This window comes from Capricornis sumatraensis, chromosome 3, assembly GCF_032405125.1.
Source record: "Capricornis sumatraensis isolate serow.1 chromosome 3, serow.2, whole genome shotgun sequence".
Taxonomy (NCBI): Eukaryota; Metazoa; Chordata; class Mammalia; order Artiodactyla; family Bovidae; genus Capricornis; species Capricornis sumatraensis.
In genome coordinates, this window is record NC_091071.1 from 124004531 (window position 1) to 124023915 (window position 19385).

At 42.1% G+C, this 19385-nt stretch overlaps 2 protein-coding genes across 3 annotated transcripts in view; one reads left to right on the forward strand and one right to left on the reverse strand.

The window, feature by feature from the left end:
• GLS (glutaminase) overlaps positions 1 to 745 on the forward strand; it is an 87268-nt gene extending 86523 nt beyond the window's left edge. Inside the window, exon 18 of the mRNA XM_068966998.1 lies at positions 383 to 745. Within this exon, the coding sequence (XP_068823099.1) occupies positions 383 to 539 (157 nt within the window). The 3' untranslated portion in view covers positions 540 to 745. The remainder of the gene's footprint in view (positions 1 to 382) is intronic.
• Positions 746 to 4347: 3602 nt separating this feature from the next.
• STAT1 (signal transducer and activator of transcription 1) overlaps positions 4348 to 19385 on the reverse strand; it is a 40705-nt gene continuing 25667 nt past the window's right edge. Inside the window, exons 18-25 of one of the 2 annotated variants that reach the window (XM_068967436.1) lie at positions 18252 to 18387; positions 16814 to 16863; positions 16018 to 16112; positions 14786 to 14931; positions 13094 to 13279; positions 11766 to 11841; positions 10790 to 10889; positions 4348 to 6747 (exon numbers count right to left, since the gene is read on the reverse strand). In XM_068967436.1, coding sequence (XP_068823537.1) covers positions 6733 to 6747; positions 10790 to 10889; positions 11766 to 11841; positions 13094 to 13279; positions 14786 to 14931; positions 16018 to 16112; positions 16814 to 16863; positions 18252 to 18387 — 804 coding nt within the window. In that variant the 3' untranslated portion in view covers positions 4348 to 6732. Of the gene's footprint in view, positions 6748 to 10789; positions 10890 to 11761; positions 11842 to 13093; positions 13280 to 14785; positions 14932 to 16017; positions 16113 to 16813; positions 16864 to 18251; positions 18388 to 19385 lie in introns of those variants that run through there. The other variant, XM_068967437.1, reaches the window with a different exon arrangement.

Sequence of the window (19385 nt, forward strand, 5' to 3'; positions counted from 1 at the left end):
ATTGACAGGAACACAAATTTTCTATCAAAGGCTAGGGTGATGGATGTTACACAGCTGAGTAGGCTTTTCATGAAGGTAAAATTCAGGAATAGTAGAGGAATCTCTCCTACCTGTCAACACTAGAATTTCCCCTCCATAAACACTTAGTATGAACAAAACCCTTTTGCAGAAGATGGTTTTTCTCTTCCTCCCCATATCCCAACTTGCTCTGAGATCACTTTTTGGATTATAAATCTCTTTCTGCATTTTTTTCAATATTACTTGTAATACTGTGTAAATAGCTAAATTTGAATGGCCCTTTAACCTGCATTTAAAATCTAAGATTATCGTCTTTGTACAGAAATTCTCTAATGACCCTGTCTGTGCTGTGCTACTTGTTTAGGTGGAATAACACTCCCATGGACGAAGCACTGCACTTTGGGCACCATGACGTATTTAAAATCCTGCAGGAATACCAAGTCCAGTACACGCCTCAAGGAGATTCCGACAACGGAAAGGAGAATCAAACGGTCCATAAGAATCTCGATGGACTGTTATAATAGTCTTAAGCCCAAGATTTAAATCACTTACCTATGTAATTGTGGAAAATGATTATGAAGAACGTGTGTATTCCTATCTGGTAGTGATGTATATTTTACAACATTGGTCATTTCAGTGTTACTGGAGTTTCTTCATTGTGCACACAGGACAAATCTGATCTCTTTGGGAAAAAATAGAAATAAAAACAATCTCCCTCCATAATGTGAGCAATATTTACCTCGTGCATTGTATAATTTGATGTAAAAGATACATTTACCAATGCTCGCTTTACTGTGTGGTCTTCATGATTTTTGTGTATTTTGTGAATTTTACAGTTTATGGTGATGATCTGCTGATATGCATTTATAAATTAAACTCTATTGTACAGTCTGTCCAAATGGGTCAAGGCTACCTTTAGGCAAGACAGTGTAATTTTCATGACTTCAAATACAGATTTAGTTTGAGTGAACAACTATATGTACTTATGGTTATGTGTTTAAAATGTCTCCCATCACCCTAGCTTCATGATGTGACTCTAAAAATTATAATAATTAACAACTGTTAGTAGGATAGACCAATTCTAATTAGACTTTATCAGGGAATCTGTTTAAGGTATGTTTGGTGACCAAAACGTTATGTGTGAATGTAGTTAAAATATTTTGGAAAGAATCTCCTTTTTCTATATCCCCTTAGACCAGCTTCTTTTCCCAGACATTTAGCTCTTTGCCTCTTTTCTTTAGCTGGGAAAGTGGGTGCTGGCATACTATGCAGTTTTCATTTTTCCACAATAAAACAGAAAATGCCTCCTGTATCTGGCATCCAAGCTGTAACTATGCCATTTGTCTACAGGAGATGAACCAGAGACAGATTAGTAAGCTAAATACAAATTATTCCAATTCGTCAGCCAATAAAAGGAAGGAATGTGCTCCGACAGCTCTTTAAGAAGATATTTTTCAGCTTTCAGGATAAATTCAGACATGCTCTAAGCTACCAAAGTTATTATGAAGGTATGGGAACTGCTACAAATAACATTTGTTTTAAAACCTGTCATTAAAAGTCTGCATCACGGTATCTATTCTGTTTAGGGGATCAGTAGATTGTTCCCATTTTCTCCTGACTTTCTACTGTATACTTTTGGTGGACTTTACAGTTTAATAATAAGAAAAGGCTATTTCATTTTAAATCAAAATCCGTTATTTGTCTTGGGGAGGAATTGCACATATACATTATCCTGTCGTACCTCAGAGGTATAAAAGGGTATGTTAATGAGGATTTCTGAAATTAAACACACACACACACACACACACACACACACACACAAATGGACTTCTCTGAAGCTGTATTTAGTGAAATGAGCAGAATCCTCAGCTACATGAACGCTGGCTGTTATGTTAATATAACAAATTCCTTTTTCTTCCCCTTTCTGTCAGCACACACTGCTGCTTCCAGGCTTTATCATGCCCAGTGGCTGCTATCCCACTCCAGCAGCCTCCAAATGTTTCAATTACTGCTCCCAGTCTAAATCAGTAACTTCTGCTATTATTCCTTATTGCCTAGGCAGCACCTCGGTAGGTGGAACATGGCGGGTGTTCCTTAACGGAGCTGCATCAGGCACGAAGCCATTCTCAAGTCTGAGCTTCTGTGTGGAGTATGGTGGGTGGGCGTTCCTGCCCCATGGGTCTATCAGACATGTAGACAGGTAGTATTTGTAAAATGCTGCAGAGGAACAGCATTATTCCCAAAGATATCATGGGGTAGACACTCTGTAATTGAAATTATTTGAAATAATTGCTCCAACAGCAGCCTGCTCTCTGTGATTTAAATGAAACATTAAGATAGTTCAGTTACATGACTTGAAGACTGCCAGTGATTTTGAGAACTTTTGTTCTGTTACTTGGGAACAAAGCGTTTTCCTCTTTTCTCAGATCAAAACTATTCTGTGCAATCTTTGTTGTTTAGTTAAATGTGCCCTTATTTACACATGATGTTATTTATGACTGTAGGCTGGGTCTTGCTCTGGCTATTTGCTATTGGCTGGTAATAATAATGAACACATTTGACTTAAATGCTTTTAATTGTACTGTTAACTGCTGCCATCACTATGCTCCAAAGATCTTTTTATTCTGGCTTTAGGATCATATGTGCTTTTTCGGTACCATAGAGCTCTATATGGTGGTGTTTCTTTAAAGCTTTGTGTACACTGTTGTTTTTGCTGGTCTCTGTTCTAATCTCATATCTGAGTGTAATGTGCTGTACCCCACTGCTGCCCATCCTGCCCTTCAGCTGCAGAACTGGATCAGCTATTGACCATTTGATGCTCTTATCTGCCTGGCAGGAACTGAATGACCTGATGCTGGATTTAGATTCTTTCTGGGGATTATACAGCTATGAATGTATTTGCTTCCAGAACCTCCCAAAGTGAATCTAATCTTAAAACTATAAGTTGTAAGTATTCTGAAATTGAAAAATATTTATTTTAATTGAAATCAGGTAGTGTTGCTTTTTACAGCTTAATAAATACATGTATCAAAAAAAAATGATTCTTTAAAAAAAAAAGTTTTCTCTTACATCACTGGGTTAGGAACTCCACTGAACATAGGAACTACGTCTAGGCATTTTTCATGCCTCCTATGGACCCAGGTACCATGCCAGTAGTAGTTACTGCAGAAACTACTGCAGTAGGGTTACTGCAACGATTAGGATGAAAATTCTGTAAGCAGTTCATCCCTGAGAGTGAGAAGACGCACAGGCATGTTTCTAGGCCTCTTAGAAGCTAACACTATTGTTTCACAGGAGGTGCTCAGTAAATATTTGCTACACTGAAATTTTTCACTAGGAGGGTTTGAACCTCTTTCAATGAAAAGAGGGTATTTTCACAAATGTCTTGATGTCTGTTGGGGGAACTGAACTCAGTGCTGCCACACTCCGGTCTAAGCAGGACCAGCTGGTAGTGGCAGCCCCCACCTGGTCCATGCATGTATGGAATGGCATTCACTCCCAGAGCCAGAAAACCCTGGTTCAGGGTCACATGGTCGTCTAACCACAAAGAAGGTACATAAACACCACAAATGCCATGGCTGTCCATTTTCAACAATCACAGTTGTTTGTCACAAAGTAATCTGCTTTGCTATAGCAGTCAGTTTGTCTATATTACTGACATTTTACAACTGGAAGAGACATCCAAAATCTCCACTCACCCTTTCTTGGATGAATGCCATTACTTTGAAATTACGTATATTTTTGTATAACCTTGAAATTATTCATAGCTTTTGGCTATGTTTGCTTCACAAAAGCTTTCTTAAGTTTTAATAGGTAAGATGTTTGTACTAGACACGATCCAGTATCTCAGACCATCTTAAGTTCCACAAAACCAGAGATCTTTGTCTGTTTTACTTTGCCAACTTAGTTTCCCAAACATCTAGTATAGTTCTTAGCCCATAGCAGGTGCTCAACATATATCTGGTGAACTAATAAATGAATCTTACTAAGCAGAAGCCACTCAAGTAAACAGCCCTTACTCTGGGCACAGCATCCGAAAGTACCAGAACTTTCAAAACCATTTCTGGTTTTTTCTTGGGATAGTCAGATGTGAAAGGAGTACTTTGTTCAATTAAGACTTAATATTCCATTTCAGCTTACAGACAACAAATAGACTTCCATCATTTAATGCTATTTACTGCCACTTCAGAAAACACTTTCCTGAAAAGGGAGAAATTTGTCCTAAGTGGTACATAAAGGTTCTGTGCTTATAAAATACCGTACCAGAAATACTCTTAAAACACACAAACATCCCTTTACCAGGATCTACTCAGTGACTTCTTACAATGATCAAATACAAAGAAATACAAACATAACCAGCTAGGCAGGGCATTTATCTGTTGTACTTCATTCCCTGGAGAAATACACTCTTGATGTTTGTTATGAAAAAATTTGATATTTCCTAGATATAAGTACTTCAGACAGGGAGATGAGAATGGTCATATTCGCTATGAGGCCGGAATTCAAGCTTATACCACCATTCCCTGTTAGCTCAAACGGTTGAATCTAACCTGCCAATTTACGTCTAACCTAGTGATTCTTCTATTATACTATTTTTTCCCCCAGCACTCAACGCCTTTTAAGAGGATCACAGCTTTCTGGCTTAGAGCATCTTTGGAGAGAAAAAAAAAAAAATCCCAGCTTTTCGTGTGGGTGCAGTAACTTCTCAGGAAGTAATATCTCACCTCATCAAGGAGGTATAGGTTTTAGATGCTGCTATGGAGACAATAGTCATTTTACATGTATTTTAAAATTAAAAACACATTATAGCAGTATTGAAATTCATTTTAAAATACCAAATTATTTCTGCACTTGGAGGCAGCTGTGGTGGTCACCAAGACCAAAGGATTTTCATTTGTTTATTTATGGTACTCTATGACTTCTCTCAGTAATGTTTCTTCTCTCATCTCCTCCACTCACCTACCTTAATCAGGGTAAGAGAAGGCAACACTTAGGAAAACGATATTGATCTTTTTTAAAAATAAGGAGTGACATTTTTATGTTTAAACATATGATGAGAAAAACATCAAACCTACACACAATGCCAGGAATGTTTAAAATCTTTACACCAAATATTATTTATAACAGACTATAAGTTTAATACTTTTAAAAAGTAAATAAAATCTCTGGACGTGCAGGAAAAGGAAACTATGCCAAAGCATTTTTAGAGGCCAAAAATATACCAAATAGCTAAATAGCATGAATTAGAAACACCTTTTTAAACTGCTGTCTTTGTTCCTTTATCATTTTAATTTAAAAAGTCAATGCAAACTCAATCAGGTTCATGTCAATCATCTTATGTAAAAACTGAGAGGAGGTTTTAATTTGTGTTTAATAAAAGAAAGTACCATGTGCATATTATATTTAATGTAATACACATACTTTAGCTTTAACTGTAAAACAGACCTCAAGAAAACTTTATCCCTACCGGAAAAATACAGTATTTACATAAAAATATGATTGTGGTGGCGATAGCAGAAAAATATGATTCAGCTGCAGACAGCTGTTTGTGAAAGTTATCTAGAAGACCTCTGTCAAACCCACTCCCTAAACCACTTCTGTGTATGTCAGTGCTAGGGAAGGGGCAAGGTAACACAACACTTCACAAAACGTCGTGCAGTCCAAAACAGGTCTAGAAAAAGCACGAGAGAGAGTGGAACCATCTGTAATGTATTTGTGAGAGAAACACATTTGCCAGTGAAAATTACGCAATTCTCAGTGCAGTTACACAGGATGAGTTTTCAAATTACTGGATTCTCATAATCTCCACTTCTTAATGATTTGTCAGTTACTATTTTTTCTTCTCGATTTGAAAATTTTGACTAAACAATAAAGACAAGTGAACTCATGAAACATGCATTAAATTTCTGAGTTTGTTGACATCTACAATTAATTTCAACTTTTTGAAAAAATAATAGGATTTGCCTTAAGAGAGCTGTTAATAGTTTGGCTACCTTGATAGAACTGTGAAGACAGTTTGATTTACTAACTTCAATTTCATGATGAAGGCAGAATATATTCAACTTTGGTATTAAAAGCTGAAATGGAAGATACTACTCATGAATTTGGAAAGTTTACTTCCTTCTGTTGATATTAGGCAGCATCATAAAGCCGTAACAAAAGCTAATTCTTCCAAGAGAGAATCTCTCTCTAGTTTTCAATGGCCAGTGTGGAAAATATAATAACACACATAACTTTTATCCTCTGCCCAGATACAGGACAGCTTTGCACTATTTCACAGGCAAGCCACTGGCAAACTTAAGGCTATATGTAAAGCAGAACAAATAAGAATAACCATATGATCTATCCAACCACCTGTAATAGTCGGGCCCTGACTATGCATAGCTTCTGCTACATGCTGCTAAATGTCTCACCTTTCCTAAAGTACTCTCATTCTAGTCCTGATGATTTTGGTGTACCAGGATGTTTTTCATCTGTAAAACCCTCTATGTGGAGAAGGCCTTTCAATTTTACCTTCAATAAGATGCATGAAGCCCTTCAGAGTAACAGATGTTTCTGAATTAGGGAAAAATCCACTTGCTATCAATAGGTTGCAGCAAATCTGTTGGCCTTTCTTTAGTTTCCCTAGAAACACAGGATGTGAAGGAGCACAGTAGCAGAAGGGAATCACAGGTGGGAAGGAAAAATGTCTCCAGAGAAGAGAAAATTCATGCTCTAGACCGCATTCATCTGTAAGAGAGAAAATGTAGTGAAATTACTACACTGGTCCTGTAAAACGCAGACTCATAGCTAACATTCCTTATGTGTCCTACAATAGAAAGACATCCCCCAGCAAAAAACCACCATGGGATTAGAGGGCCTGCAGCATGTGCTATCCGTTTTCCTAGCCTAATCGAGACCTTTTATACCACCTAAGCTGATGGATTATTACTCTGCAGCCTACCGGCTTAATTCTGTCAATTCATCCAGGCTGTATAAAGCTTTCTGCTGTTGGGCAAGTCTGGGGACTGAGCAATGTGGCAAATCTGCTCATGCAAAACAAGGGTGAGGCAGTGCTGAGCTGCACGCCAGAGGGAGAGATGGACCTGGGAGAAAATGACGAATTTTCCTTAAAGGCCACTCAGTAGGAATAACAGATGAAGGAGTTTCAGGTACTGGCTAGACAAGCAGAAGGCTTAGGAACTCCCCCAGCCATGCCTCTGGCCCAGCTGCCTCCAATAGGGCCGTTCATAGATCCAGAACTGCTCATCCACAGTACACAGCCTGAAACAAACATCCCCCCTCACATCTAAGCTGGGCCCTCCCCTTATTCCAGGTGCTCTCAACCAGGGGTGATTCTGTCCTCCGCAACACCTGGAGACATTCTGCATTGGCACGACTGGGTGTGGGGGTGTGGGCTACCGGCATCTAGTGAGGAAAGGCTACGGATGCCGCTATCCATTCTGCAATGCACAGGACAGCCCCACCCAGGGAATCATTCACCCCCCCGCAAAACACCAACAGCAACACAGCTCTAGACTACATGCCTCTTGAAAACTGAGTCCTTTTTTAATCCCAAGCAGTCAATAGTGGGTGGTACATAGTGGGTTCCTAGGAAAATATTTTGGATTGAAAAGCACAATGAAGGTTTTGGCCCTATGTTTCAGTCTGGCTGAGAGTGAAAATATGTAGATGGTGGTCTTTGGAGAGACAGAGACAGAGAAAGCAAGTGAGCAAGGATTCAAACCCTGTTACTGTGTCTTACCAGCTGTGTGATCAAGCCATGTTCCTTAACCTTTAAATCCCAAGCTCCTCATCTATTTGAAGAAGACAAACAGTCCCTAACAGACTTGTTGTTGAAAGGCTTAAATTATACAGCATATGTAGAATACTTAGTATGTGCTATGTGCTTAGTCATGTCTGACTCTTTGTAATCCCATGAGCTGTAGCCCACCAGGCTCCTCTGTCCATGGGGACTCTCCAGGCAAGAACACTGGAGTGGGTTGCCATGTCCTCCTCCAGGGGATCTTCCCAACCCAGGGATCGAACCCAGGTCTCCCGCTTTGTAGGCAGATTCTTTACCAGCTGAGCCACCAGGAGAGCCCAAGAATACTGGAATGGGTGGTCTATCCCTTCTCCAGGGAATCTTCCCAACCCAGGTATCAAACCAGCATCTGTTGCATTGCAGATGGATTCTTTACCATCTGAGCCACCAGGGAAGCCCAGAATGCTTAGTATAGTCAATGGAAAATAGCAGACAATTAATAAATGTTCCTACCAATATCAGCACTGCCCAAAGGCCTCCAGGAGAGGAGCCTGGTTCTCATGTAGTCCTCACGGAAAAAGTTTACTGTACAGGAAAGCCAGACTAAACAAATACTGCAGTCAGGCTACAGAGAACACTGGTGCTCTGTCTCAGAAGGCTGTAGTCCTCCGGCTCCGGAGCGGCACCAGGCGTCAGCTCCAGTGCCTGCTGCTCCAGAGAGACAACCCCCAGACACACCCAAACACCAGCCAGCTCCATGAAAGGTCTATTTCAGAGCATACGCCCTAACTCCAAGACTGGATGCTAGAAGGAAATCGGGCCATGGTGGAGGACAATTTGGGACAGACAAGGTGAAGTCCAGCCAATTCGGAGACAGAATCCAACTGTTATTTTGTCTCACCAGTGCTGTGCCCATATGAGAGCCTGTTTTAGCTCTTAAATCTTCCATGGGTTTAATCCGGAGATTTGTATGTGTGCCTATGTGCAAAAATAGATTTTATTCTACAAATGAAATGAATAAAATCACCTGGAATAGAATGGATGGCTCCTGGGCAGGGGAAGTGGGGATCCAGAGCCATAAAGCCATTTCCTAGTATTTATTTAAAGTAAATAGCTCCCACTGTTGTTATTCCCAGGGCACAGAGAAGCACAGAGAAAGCAGTCATGCTGCATGCACAGATGGAGGGGACTAATCCATCTTATTTTCTCAAGGTCGCAGGGGATAACGGTGTGACAGAGGTGGAGTTCAGATTTCCAAATAACAAACACAAGCCTCTCCCCCAAAGGTTATGCTGCCTTCATCTTAATAAACCAGAATAGCACACACTCAGTGTCAAGTGCCAACAGCTTCCGTGGGGTGAAGGTTTTAAATGAATCAGAGATGAGCTTTCTAGGTGAGGGGGGTCTCAGGAGAGTAGACAAGAACATGCAGTCCAGAGGCAGCCCAGGGGGATTCAAATATTCATTCCCTCATTTACTGACTACCTGATCTTAGGCAAATTTGTTAATTTTGGAAAAATTTTTTGTCTACATCTATAAAATGGGAAAAATAATAATATCTAAGGCAGAATATCGGTATGAGGACTAAGTTACTATCAGTAGCATGTCCAGTATACAGTAAGAGCTTAACAAGTGTCACCTATTAATAGTGATGATGATGCAACCCACTCGGGAACAACAAACAAACACACGGTTGTTAGGTTCTGTCCATTGGTCTTACAATTTCTGAACAAAGCTTTACAGTTATTCCAGTTTTGTGCTGGGCTCACAGAGCACTTCAGAGCAGAGTGGGGAGCTACATTCCAACAAAGAATGCAACGTTATGCTTGTAAAAGTTTCGTTTTTCACTTGCCAATAGAACTATTTTGCTATTACACTACCTAAGCATTTTTCCAAGTAATTTTTTTCAGCCTCAACAATCAGGAGGGTGTAAGAAAGCACAGCCTCTAAAGATTTTAGCCCGTACTTCTGCAGGTGAGGGAAAAGGATAAGGTTACATGCCAGAAACTTGAGTCTAAACAGATACTACTGGTGACACACAAATGCATTCCCTGAACTCAAGGATGTGTGACCCTGAACGTCGAAAGATAGCGCCCTCTCAACCAGCATCTGCTCCCTCCTCCGCTTAATGCAGTCTGTGCCAGGACCACCCTCCCCCTCACCACCCCCCAAAGCCCCCACCCCTGGCCCGGGCACACAGCAATAAAGACAGACTGGGGATGACTCAGAGAGATTTTTTTTTCAATTAAGAAAAATTTTAAAAAATGAACTGGAATAGCTTCATGTGGAAAAGAGCTTAAAATTAAACAGCATCAGAAAACATCCAGCCAATAAAAAAATAAAATTTTTAAGAGGAAAGATTTCAGATTTCAGGCAGACAATACTCTTTGACACTGTGAAAAACATTCTCCCAAAAAAAGAATCACTCTTTTGGTGGCCAGCCCGGTCCTTATCCTTATACTGACCCTCATGACAGGATTTCACTCACAGTATTCATGACTGTATTTCATTCCTTGAACTTTTTACTCTTGACAAGCCCTTCACAGCTCCAGGTGTGAGCAGCACAAGTTAGCTCTCAAACATAAAGCAGGTGAAAGTGTTTCGTTGTGGCTCACCAAGTCTCTACAAAGATTGCAACTACCAAGCGTTAGTCTCCTCCCTTCCTAAAAATAACACCTCTTCACTCAGACACAGGGCTGAAACAACAGGCCAAAGGAAAACATTTTCTTATCAGGAAAATCTTAGTTCCTTTATATATGAGATTTCTACGTGGATAACTTTAAAAGGCAGAGGGTGAATTTTTAAATGTTTGAAATATTATTTTGGGGAAGGTGCGGAATTCCAGAAATAAAGATCTTGGTGACAATGTAGCTTGTTTAAACACAGCAGGCTCCAAGTTGTCACAGCTTATCTAGAAAACATCCTTCTGGGCCCCTTCCGAGAGCTCACAGAGGCCCAGGGTTGGCCAAGTGCCTTCCTGGCCTCGGAGAGCTAACACTGAGAACGTCCCTGTGTGATGGTACTCACCATATCGAATTCTACAGAGCCCACCATCCGAGACACCTCGTCAAACTCCTCAGGAGACATGGGAAGAAGGTTGTCTGTGGTCTGAAGTCGAGAAGGGTGACTAAAATGGGGGAGAAAGAAACAGGAAATGTTGACATCGAAATTGTGAAAGCAGTACCACCAGCTTGGCCATTTTCATCTCTGGCCTGTGACTGAATCAGCGCTTTAGTTTTTTATTTCAAGAGAAATGTGTGCACTTGTAAGGTACATTTGAAAAAGCAAGGATCTCAAGCGGTTCATGTCCCCAGCCCGGCCCCTTATGAAGCACGTTGGACTCTGGATATGTGAGCGAGAAATAGCCAGTCTGGGTCCTGCACCGCTTCTGCCTGGGTAAACCTGGGTGCGAGCGTGTGCAGCGTGTCGTCTACCCTGGCCCAAGAAGCGCCAGAGGAAATGTCTGGGGAGTCCCTCATCCCTACCTTGAGGTTTGTATGCAGATAAAGCTGCTCCAGAGGGTTTTTACATGAAGGCTACATCCATTCACCCCAAGACAGTGCTGCAGGCCAAATAACTGACAATGACTTTTCCAAAATTTTTTCTACCTTTTACAAAATGAAACAACAAAATAAAAGCAAGCGGACAAAAAAAAAAGGTATCTCATTACTTTGGCCTTTTCTACATTTAAAAAAACTGCTTTCCCACTCTCATCAATTTTTGTTCATTTTATTTACACTCTTTCAAAATATCAGTTTGGGGAGAACTAATATACCTTAAATACAACCTTGTTTGGTTTTTTTTTTTTTAATAAAGGCAGTGAAACGCTGACAGGGAGTGACACAAGGATCTCTAATTAGGATCTCTCCAACAAGTCCAACTGTGATGATGACAGCAGCAATGACAATGGAAAAGCAAAGAACAAGCATCTTCAACAGGCCCCAGCCAGGACAGGGGGCTTTTTTGAGGGTTTTAAGCATGTCACTCTTCTGTGTTCACTTACACTTCAGACACAGAAATCAATTCAGTCTTGATGTATCCTGTTCCTTTAGGGCCATCAAGTTCCATAGGCTCTGGGGCTAGAAGCAAACACATCGTGGACACTTCCCATTAGCAGATATCACACAAGAACAATCAATGGGGACGTCCCTGCTGGCTCAGTGGTAAAGACTCCTGAACCGGGAGGATCCCACATGGTGAGGAGCAACTAAGCCCACGCGCCACAACTAATAAGCCTGTGCTCTAGAGCCTGGGAGCCGCAACTACTGAGCCCGTGCACCCGAGAGCCCATGCTATGCGAAAAGGGAAGCCACCACAATGAGAAGACCATGCGCTGCAACTGGAGAAAAGCCTGAGCAGCGGCAAAGACCCAGCACAGCCAAAAATAAATCCAAGAAAAAGAACCACCAACTTTTTCTTTGATCAAGACTGGATTTGTTTTCCTTGGCAGTGAGGTAAGAGTCCCTGCCTGGGTCACCTGAACTGTGGTATGGATGCAGAAACAACGAGAAGAAAAGGGGAGGTACGTCCTTCTGTGCTGAGCACAGACAAGATGGGGGAGGCTTTTCTTCCCAAGGCCCGAAGCCCCACAGAAGCTGTATCTGGCTTATGGTCCTGGCCTGGCTGGTGTCACAGACACATCAGTCAAGGTGAGCTGGGGGCATCTTCTCCCCAAGTAATTGTGTTAATACTTGTGTATTAATGGTAATACACAAGTGAAATAACTGAGCCTGAAAAACCATTAACTTTGTTGGCATGTCCTAAAGCAGGTGAGTCTAACGTCCCCTTCCTCAAGTATGGCTGAGGGAAGACTGAGCAGTGGAAGACCTGTGTGCCGAGTCCAGACCTGCTCTCAGTGAGGAGACCTAGTAACTTACTGGGTCACCGTGCAGGGACCACTGCTCTTCACCTAGGCCTCCGCCTCCTCAATTTCAGGCATGGGACGACATACATCAGGTGACGGTCAAAGGTCCTTTTCTCCCTTCCACTCAGAGAAAGTAAAAAATGTAACAAACCCAGAAGACCAGAAATGGACTTTCCCAACACCCCTAAAGTCAAAGCTCCTTTCTAACTCTCTGTATCAGGCCAAACAATGTATCATGTGTCAACTGTACTATGTTTTGAAGGGCTGCTTTTACCAATTCAAAAGGGATGGGCTCGTAGAGTTTATGCCAGTGCCCTATACTTACAAGAAGGCAAGGGCAGTGTGGAGGAGTGGGATTAAAGCCTGTCTGAAAACCTCTGGACAAGATGAAGGGAGAACACAACCATGGCAAAAAGTAGGCTGTGCTATGACTCAGCAGGCAACTCCTGTGCATTCTCCCCACTTACCTTCCTTTGGCCTGGAGTAGTATTTTCCAAAGGCATGGTCTTTATCAATATTTGGATACAGAAATTTCAGGGGATTCTCTGGAATATTTTCAGCAGCCATGACTTTATAATTGCGAATAATGTCAGGAAAAGTAACCGCAGAAAGTTCTTTCTTTGTGTAGGGTTCAACCGCATGGAAGTAAGGTTCTAAAAGAAAGAAGAGCAAAGTGAGTCCCAAGGAATAGCCCAGAACAACAGAGGAAAGAGACAAAACACTGCAGAGTTTATGGATTTAACAGAACCTGGTAAGAACTAAACATAATCTAGGAGTTTCATCGCAGTGTGTGTAACTGATTCATTTCTAAATAAATTATTATCCTTTCATTAAGGCAGGAAAAACAAAGGCCATCATCACTCTCAATAACACTGCATTTGTCATTATTTACTTAGACTTGTAAGTCTAGTCAAAAAAATTTTATTAGACACCTATAAAATAACTAATTACCACTTGGGTCTTCTTGGCTCAAGCCACAGATTAGGTTAACAGAAAAGCTCACTTCTTTTCATATTGAAGAATGAAAATAAACGATGATAATACAAGAAAAACTTTTTAAACAAATCAAAAATGGACCCTATGCTATCTTTTTCTATAATTCTGAATGCAAAACCACCCAAACTTTAATTTGCTCCTGGTCTTAGTTCCAGACTTCACTGAATTCCTGCTTCCTAACTGATTCAGGATCTCACTTTGGGGCTCATATTCCAGAGGTCAGGTGCTTTAGGGACTCTGCTCCTGAACTTCAGACCAAAGCTGGTGCTGCCCTGCTAAGACTGCCCAGTTGTCAGTGGTGTGCATCTCTGCCTGCTTTGCTAGCTCCATCTCTCTGCAAGTTCCAGAAAGAACAACCAGGGGAGAAGCAGAAAAGGCAGGCTCTGCCATTACTGTCCTCCCTCCCTGGGCTCTAATCCCAGCTCTCTTGTTTTTCACCAGAAGAAAAAATAAATACAACTAGAAAAGCATCCCATCTTATCGCATCTTCTAACTGAAAGCAGAAGTTACTGGAATAGTTCAGTCTTCCCTCCAATCCTTCAAACAGAGCAAACTAGAAGTAACGGGGAAAAGTCACCAGTTTGTCTTTAACCTTTTTTCATCGCCACCGAAACGTGTTTCTTATTCCCCAGAAACCTGTTTTGTATACTTGGGTTTTCGAAACTGTTTTGCCATGGATGCACTGCATCAGATAGAAACCCAAGATAGAGCCCAGATAAACGTGCACCTGCTCTGTCTGAAGGCAGGGTGGAGAACCAGTCCTGGGACCCCCTCAAACGACCAGCCCTCATCCTAGCACATCCACATGTGATTCCCCTCAGTGGGTCTGGAAGCTTATGCCTGCACACGATGGGTTTCCTCCCAACATCTAGGTGCCAGTCATAGTGACTCACATTCTTCACCTACAGGTATCAAACCTGAACAAGAGGAAAGAATGTGACCTTGTGTTTTAAACAACCATTATGTGCACAACAGGTTCCAGGCAAAGAATCCCACAAACTCTTGGGTATGCAATAAATCCTATTAGGGAAGCTCAACTGGGGTAGGGTACAGGAGCTGCAATTTTACGTCACAGGCTCATTATTTGTACGAGCTGATCTGCAGCAGAGGAAGGGCTTGCACCTGTGGGTCAAATGGGGGTGTGTGCAGGAACCCTGGCTTACCGCCTCCATTCTGGGACCGTTCCACCCACGTGAACGTGATCGCCCCTTCCCGGCAGCTCTCGCTGAAGCGCAGCAGGAACGTCCCAGGCTGTTGGTCCTTCAGCAGGGCTCGCTCTCGCTCCTTGCTAATAAAGCCCACGATACACCTGGATGCGGAAAGGGATCAACGGAGGCACTCTGAGGTTCGGTCATGACTCTATCATTTTCCTGCTCACTTACCAACTAAGATGGCTACAACGTGACAAGAGAACACAGGATAAAGATGTATTGACTATTTTAGATGCTTTAAAATATATTTCATTGACACTTCAGGAATCATTTCAATCATACGTATATATGCTTAACTCCCCCAAAAGCTCATTAAATGAGCTTTAGATGCCAATAGATGATCAATAAATACTTTCTGGAGTAATGAGCCTTTCATTTTCACTTGGTGATTGAAAATGTCTGAATTTATTTATCTTTTACAGTGAAAAGGAAAGCTCAGACAATCCATTTTCATATTCTTAACTTCTGACCAAGTTAAAGTCTTTGCTGAAATCTCAACTGACTCTGGGAATAAATTAGAAACAATTTACTGAGTTGGGCTTCCCTGGTGGCTCAGTTGGTAAAGAACTGCCTGCAATGGAGAAGATGCACGTTCGATCCCTGGGTCAAAAAGACCCCCTGGAGGAGGGAATAACAACCCACTCCAGTATTCTTTCCTGAGAAACACCAAGGACAGAGGAGTCTGGTGGGCTACAGTCTATGGGGTCATAAAGAGTGGGACACAACTGAGCGACTAACATTTTAAACTTACTGTGTTAAAAACAGCTTTTTCTTCCTTACTGGGAGGCAACAAAGAAGATGCTCAGGAAACTTTTGTACAATGAATGCATGCATGGCACTCAGGGTTTTTAAACTCAGCTTTGAATATGGGGATATGTGTGTACCCATGGCTGATTCATGTTGAGGTTTGACAGAAAACAGAATTCTGTAAAGCAATTATCCTTCAATAAAAAATTAACTAATTTAAAAATGCATATACATTTATTATGGAAGTATAAGTTTAATCTTATGAGGGCCTACTAATGAATCCCTGAAGGGACAGCCTGTAAGCATCTGTTTCAGTGGGATGCTCACAAGTCTCGCCAAATAATGAAGTCTGTCTTGGTCAGGACTATCTCAGCCTTGCAGTAACGGAGGCTGTGCTCAACATATGCTTCAAAAATGCATCTATCTGTGGCCCTTACCCATCATTCCAGAGAGCAAGCAGGTGTTTTTTAATGAGTTCAAGGATGCTTTCGATCCAAAGCCAGAATGGAAAATTTTTATCATTTATATTTTCCTGCCAAGTAAATAGATGCACACATTAGAAACCAAGAAATCCCAAACTCTGACCTCTGGTCTCCTCCTACCCTCGGGTTTTAGTTTGCAAAGACTGCCCAGCTGCCAAAGTTAGCATTGTCTCCTACAGACCTGTCCCTCCCCTTCTTATCGGCTTTCAGACACCCAGTTCTCCACTTCCTGAGCCAGACTCTGCTTCCCTCTCCAAACATTAGTGACCCAGCCAGGGCATGACCTCTTGGGTGATCACAGTGGCTTCCCACCGCTGAACGCCAGTAGCTCGAGCTTGTCAGCACTGTCTGGTGACCGTTGTAGGGTCTGATTATCACCCCCCTGAACTGGGCCCCTGCTTGAGTAGGCTCAGGGATGGTCATCTGGCCCACAGGCTGTCCACGCCAGCACAGAGCACACGTTATGCACGGACGGGGCTAACATGCTGCCAAGCCAGGGCCCAGTGTGAGCAAACAGAGGACTCATTTCGGATGTGAGAGAATGTTATCATACAGACAGGTGCTTCCTGTCAGACTCACACTTGGAGCCTAACCTTCGCGCTGAAGGAAAGTAAACAACTTGTCCTAGGGGTTCCGTGGGCTAGAGGAACCTGCCAAAGCAAGCATGGCACAGCCAGCACCGTGTTGAGAAATCCAAGAACCCTACAGAGAGCAGAAAGTACTCAGAGTGTAAATCTGAGACAGCACCCACCTTACAGAACCTTGTCCACGGTATCAGACCATCGGGGCCGGCGTTGGGGCCTAAACAAATAAAAACAAGGTTTTTCAGGAACTGGGAATCAATTCTGAAGCTCTGGCTGGGCTGATGGCTCTTGTATTTGCTCTCAAAGAGCCAACACTCAACCAAGGCAGGGTGTATGTACACAGTCAGTAGTCTCAGATCACTAACACTAACTGCCTGTGCTTTCTGGAGAAGCCTAGGGTGGTCCCTGCCTGTGCAATGTCACTTGCCATTCCTCCCTCTCCTTCCTTACCAGGCTCCTCTCCCAGTGACCCTGCAGAGTTTTTTTCAAGTGCAAACTAAGACCAAGAATCACTTGCAGGTGATCGATTTAACTGACACAACTTTATAAGCTTATTTTAGATATTAATTAGGTATTTCCTCAACGTTCCTCCACAGGCTCAGGGAGGCAAATCAAAAGGCAAGTGAGAGAAATGAAAGGGGAAGGAAGACTAGGGGTCATCATCTGCACAAACCAAAACGGCTGAGCCATGAGAAGTGGGGAGACTGACACCGCTCTGTGAAGATAAGCCATTACAGGCAGGAAGGGTATCTGTCTTAACTCTCAGCAAACAAGGAAATGGAATAAGGTGACTCCTTACTTTTTACTAAATTGCACAAGACCCCCACTGTGACAGCTACATGCCCAAGAGAGGACAATGCTGAGAGCTATCCAGTTTTGGAAAAGTCTACTGATGCCTGCAGGACAGGCAGCTCTGCTGTACAGAAAGCAAATCTGGGAAAAAAAGCCATCTGTGGGTTTAAAAATAAATAGTTGAGATACTCCCATTCATTGAAGATCTGACCTTGAGACTGGTGGGTCTTAGATTTGCTTAGCGTAGAAGACTAATAAATCCATGACGTTAGCTACTGAAAGGGAATTCTCTATCTTGGTCTGGACCCTGCCCATCAGGCGGTGCTGATCATGGGTGTCCCCTGATGTAGACAGTGTCTCCTTCCATTTGGGCCACCTGACATAAGAGATCTGGGTGTGTGCTGTGGGGTAGGTGGCCCCAGGGCCTGATTCTTACAATATTGGGGGCTTACTTTTTTCTCCCCAAGGTTAATCAGACTTCGTCTTTCTCAGACTTCACCTTTCTCCAAGAATTTATTTTAGCCACAACTAATATATTTTACATAACTCAGAAATCTTTCCCTTAGGAGCCTTGCTCAGAAATGTTAATATGAGATAATGGGAAAATGATTCATTTAAATCTATCAAGTCGGTATCTCATTCTAAAGTGAGGCATCACTCTCACTTAGCTATAATAAATGGCAGCTGGAAAAGCCAATAGATTCCTAACACTCTCCTACCTTGAAGATAAAGAGCAAAGGGGGGAAAGGAGAAGTCAAGATATTTTTTATGAATTCTGATCGTTGGTTACATAAAAAGTGAATATGCTCATACCAAGAAGTTTCTCCCCCAGCATGTTCAGCTGGTCCACATTGAGACCTCTTTTGGTGACAGAAGAAAACTGCCAGCTCAGCACCTCTGAAAGCTGAGACCATCGTGCACAAGGTGGGTTCAGGAAGAAGGACAGATTCTAGGGAGAAAACACCGAGAAGCTAAAAGCCACTGATGAGTCACCAGTCACAAGCTCAGCATGGAAACACGGATCTGTGCCAAAGTTTAGTTCTAGTCTATGACACACATATTTTCACAGCAGAAGAGAAATAGTTCTCACTATTTGCAGACTCATATCTGTGCATTTTTCTACTCACTAAAATTTAACCCCCGAATCAATATTCGTGGCACTTTGGCACTCATTTGTGGACATACCGAGGCACAGAGCCGTGAAAACTCTGAGTCGCCAAACATGTGTTTCCGGTTGAAGTCAAACAAAGCTATGCTCTGCCTTCCTGTTTCAGCTCTCACACTACACCCAAGTGTCTTCTTTGAGATCTGTTTAATGCTGTGGTCTCTGCATTTCTGTAGGTTTTTTTGCTGGTGATTTCATTTTTAAATATGCCCCTCAAAGGTGAGTTGAAGTGCTGTCTAGTGTTCCTAAATGCCTTAAGGAGCAAACGCACATGATATATAAGTTCTGTTCAGACTGAGTTATAAAGCTGTTTGCCATGAGTTCGATGTTAATGAATCAACAAGTATGTTAGGTAAGGGATCTTTGAACAAAACAAGGTGATGTATTGATCTGCAGATGCAAGGGTTTTGCCAGAGGCTGACGGGAACCCATACTTCCCTTAGGCACAGTGATTCAGTATCCGCTAAATCAGTGTTCACAGTGACTTCAAAGAACCTAAGTACAGTGAATAACTAGAATCAATTGTAACTAATAGACCATGAGTATCCGCATTCTTAAGAACAGAGCCTGCTTGTTTAGCAAGTGTATACATTTTTAAAAAAGCATAACACAAAATCATCTGTTGCCCAAGCTTATTCACATGGAAGGAAAACCACGATTTTTAATTTCTAGTACATACACATGCTTCTGGAATGCTTCGCTATTCCAGAACTACTCAGCTCCTTAGCCGTGAGTTGAGTTGTGCCACTTTTCCCCCAACATCTGGCCCATATAGGCTCTTT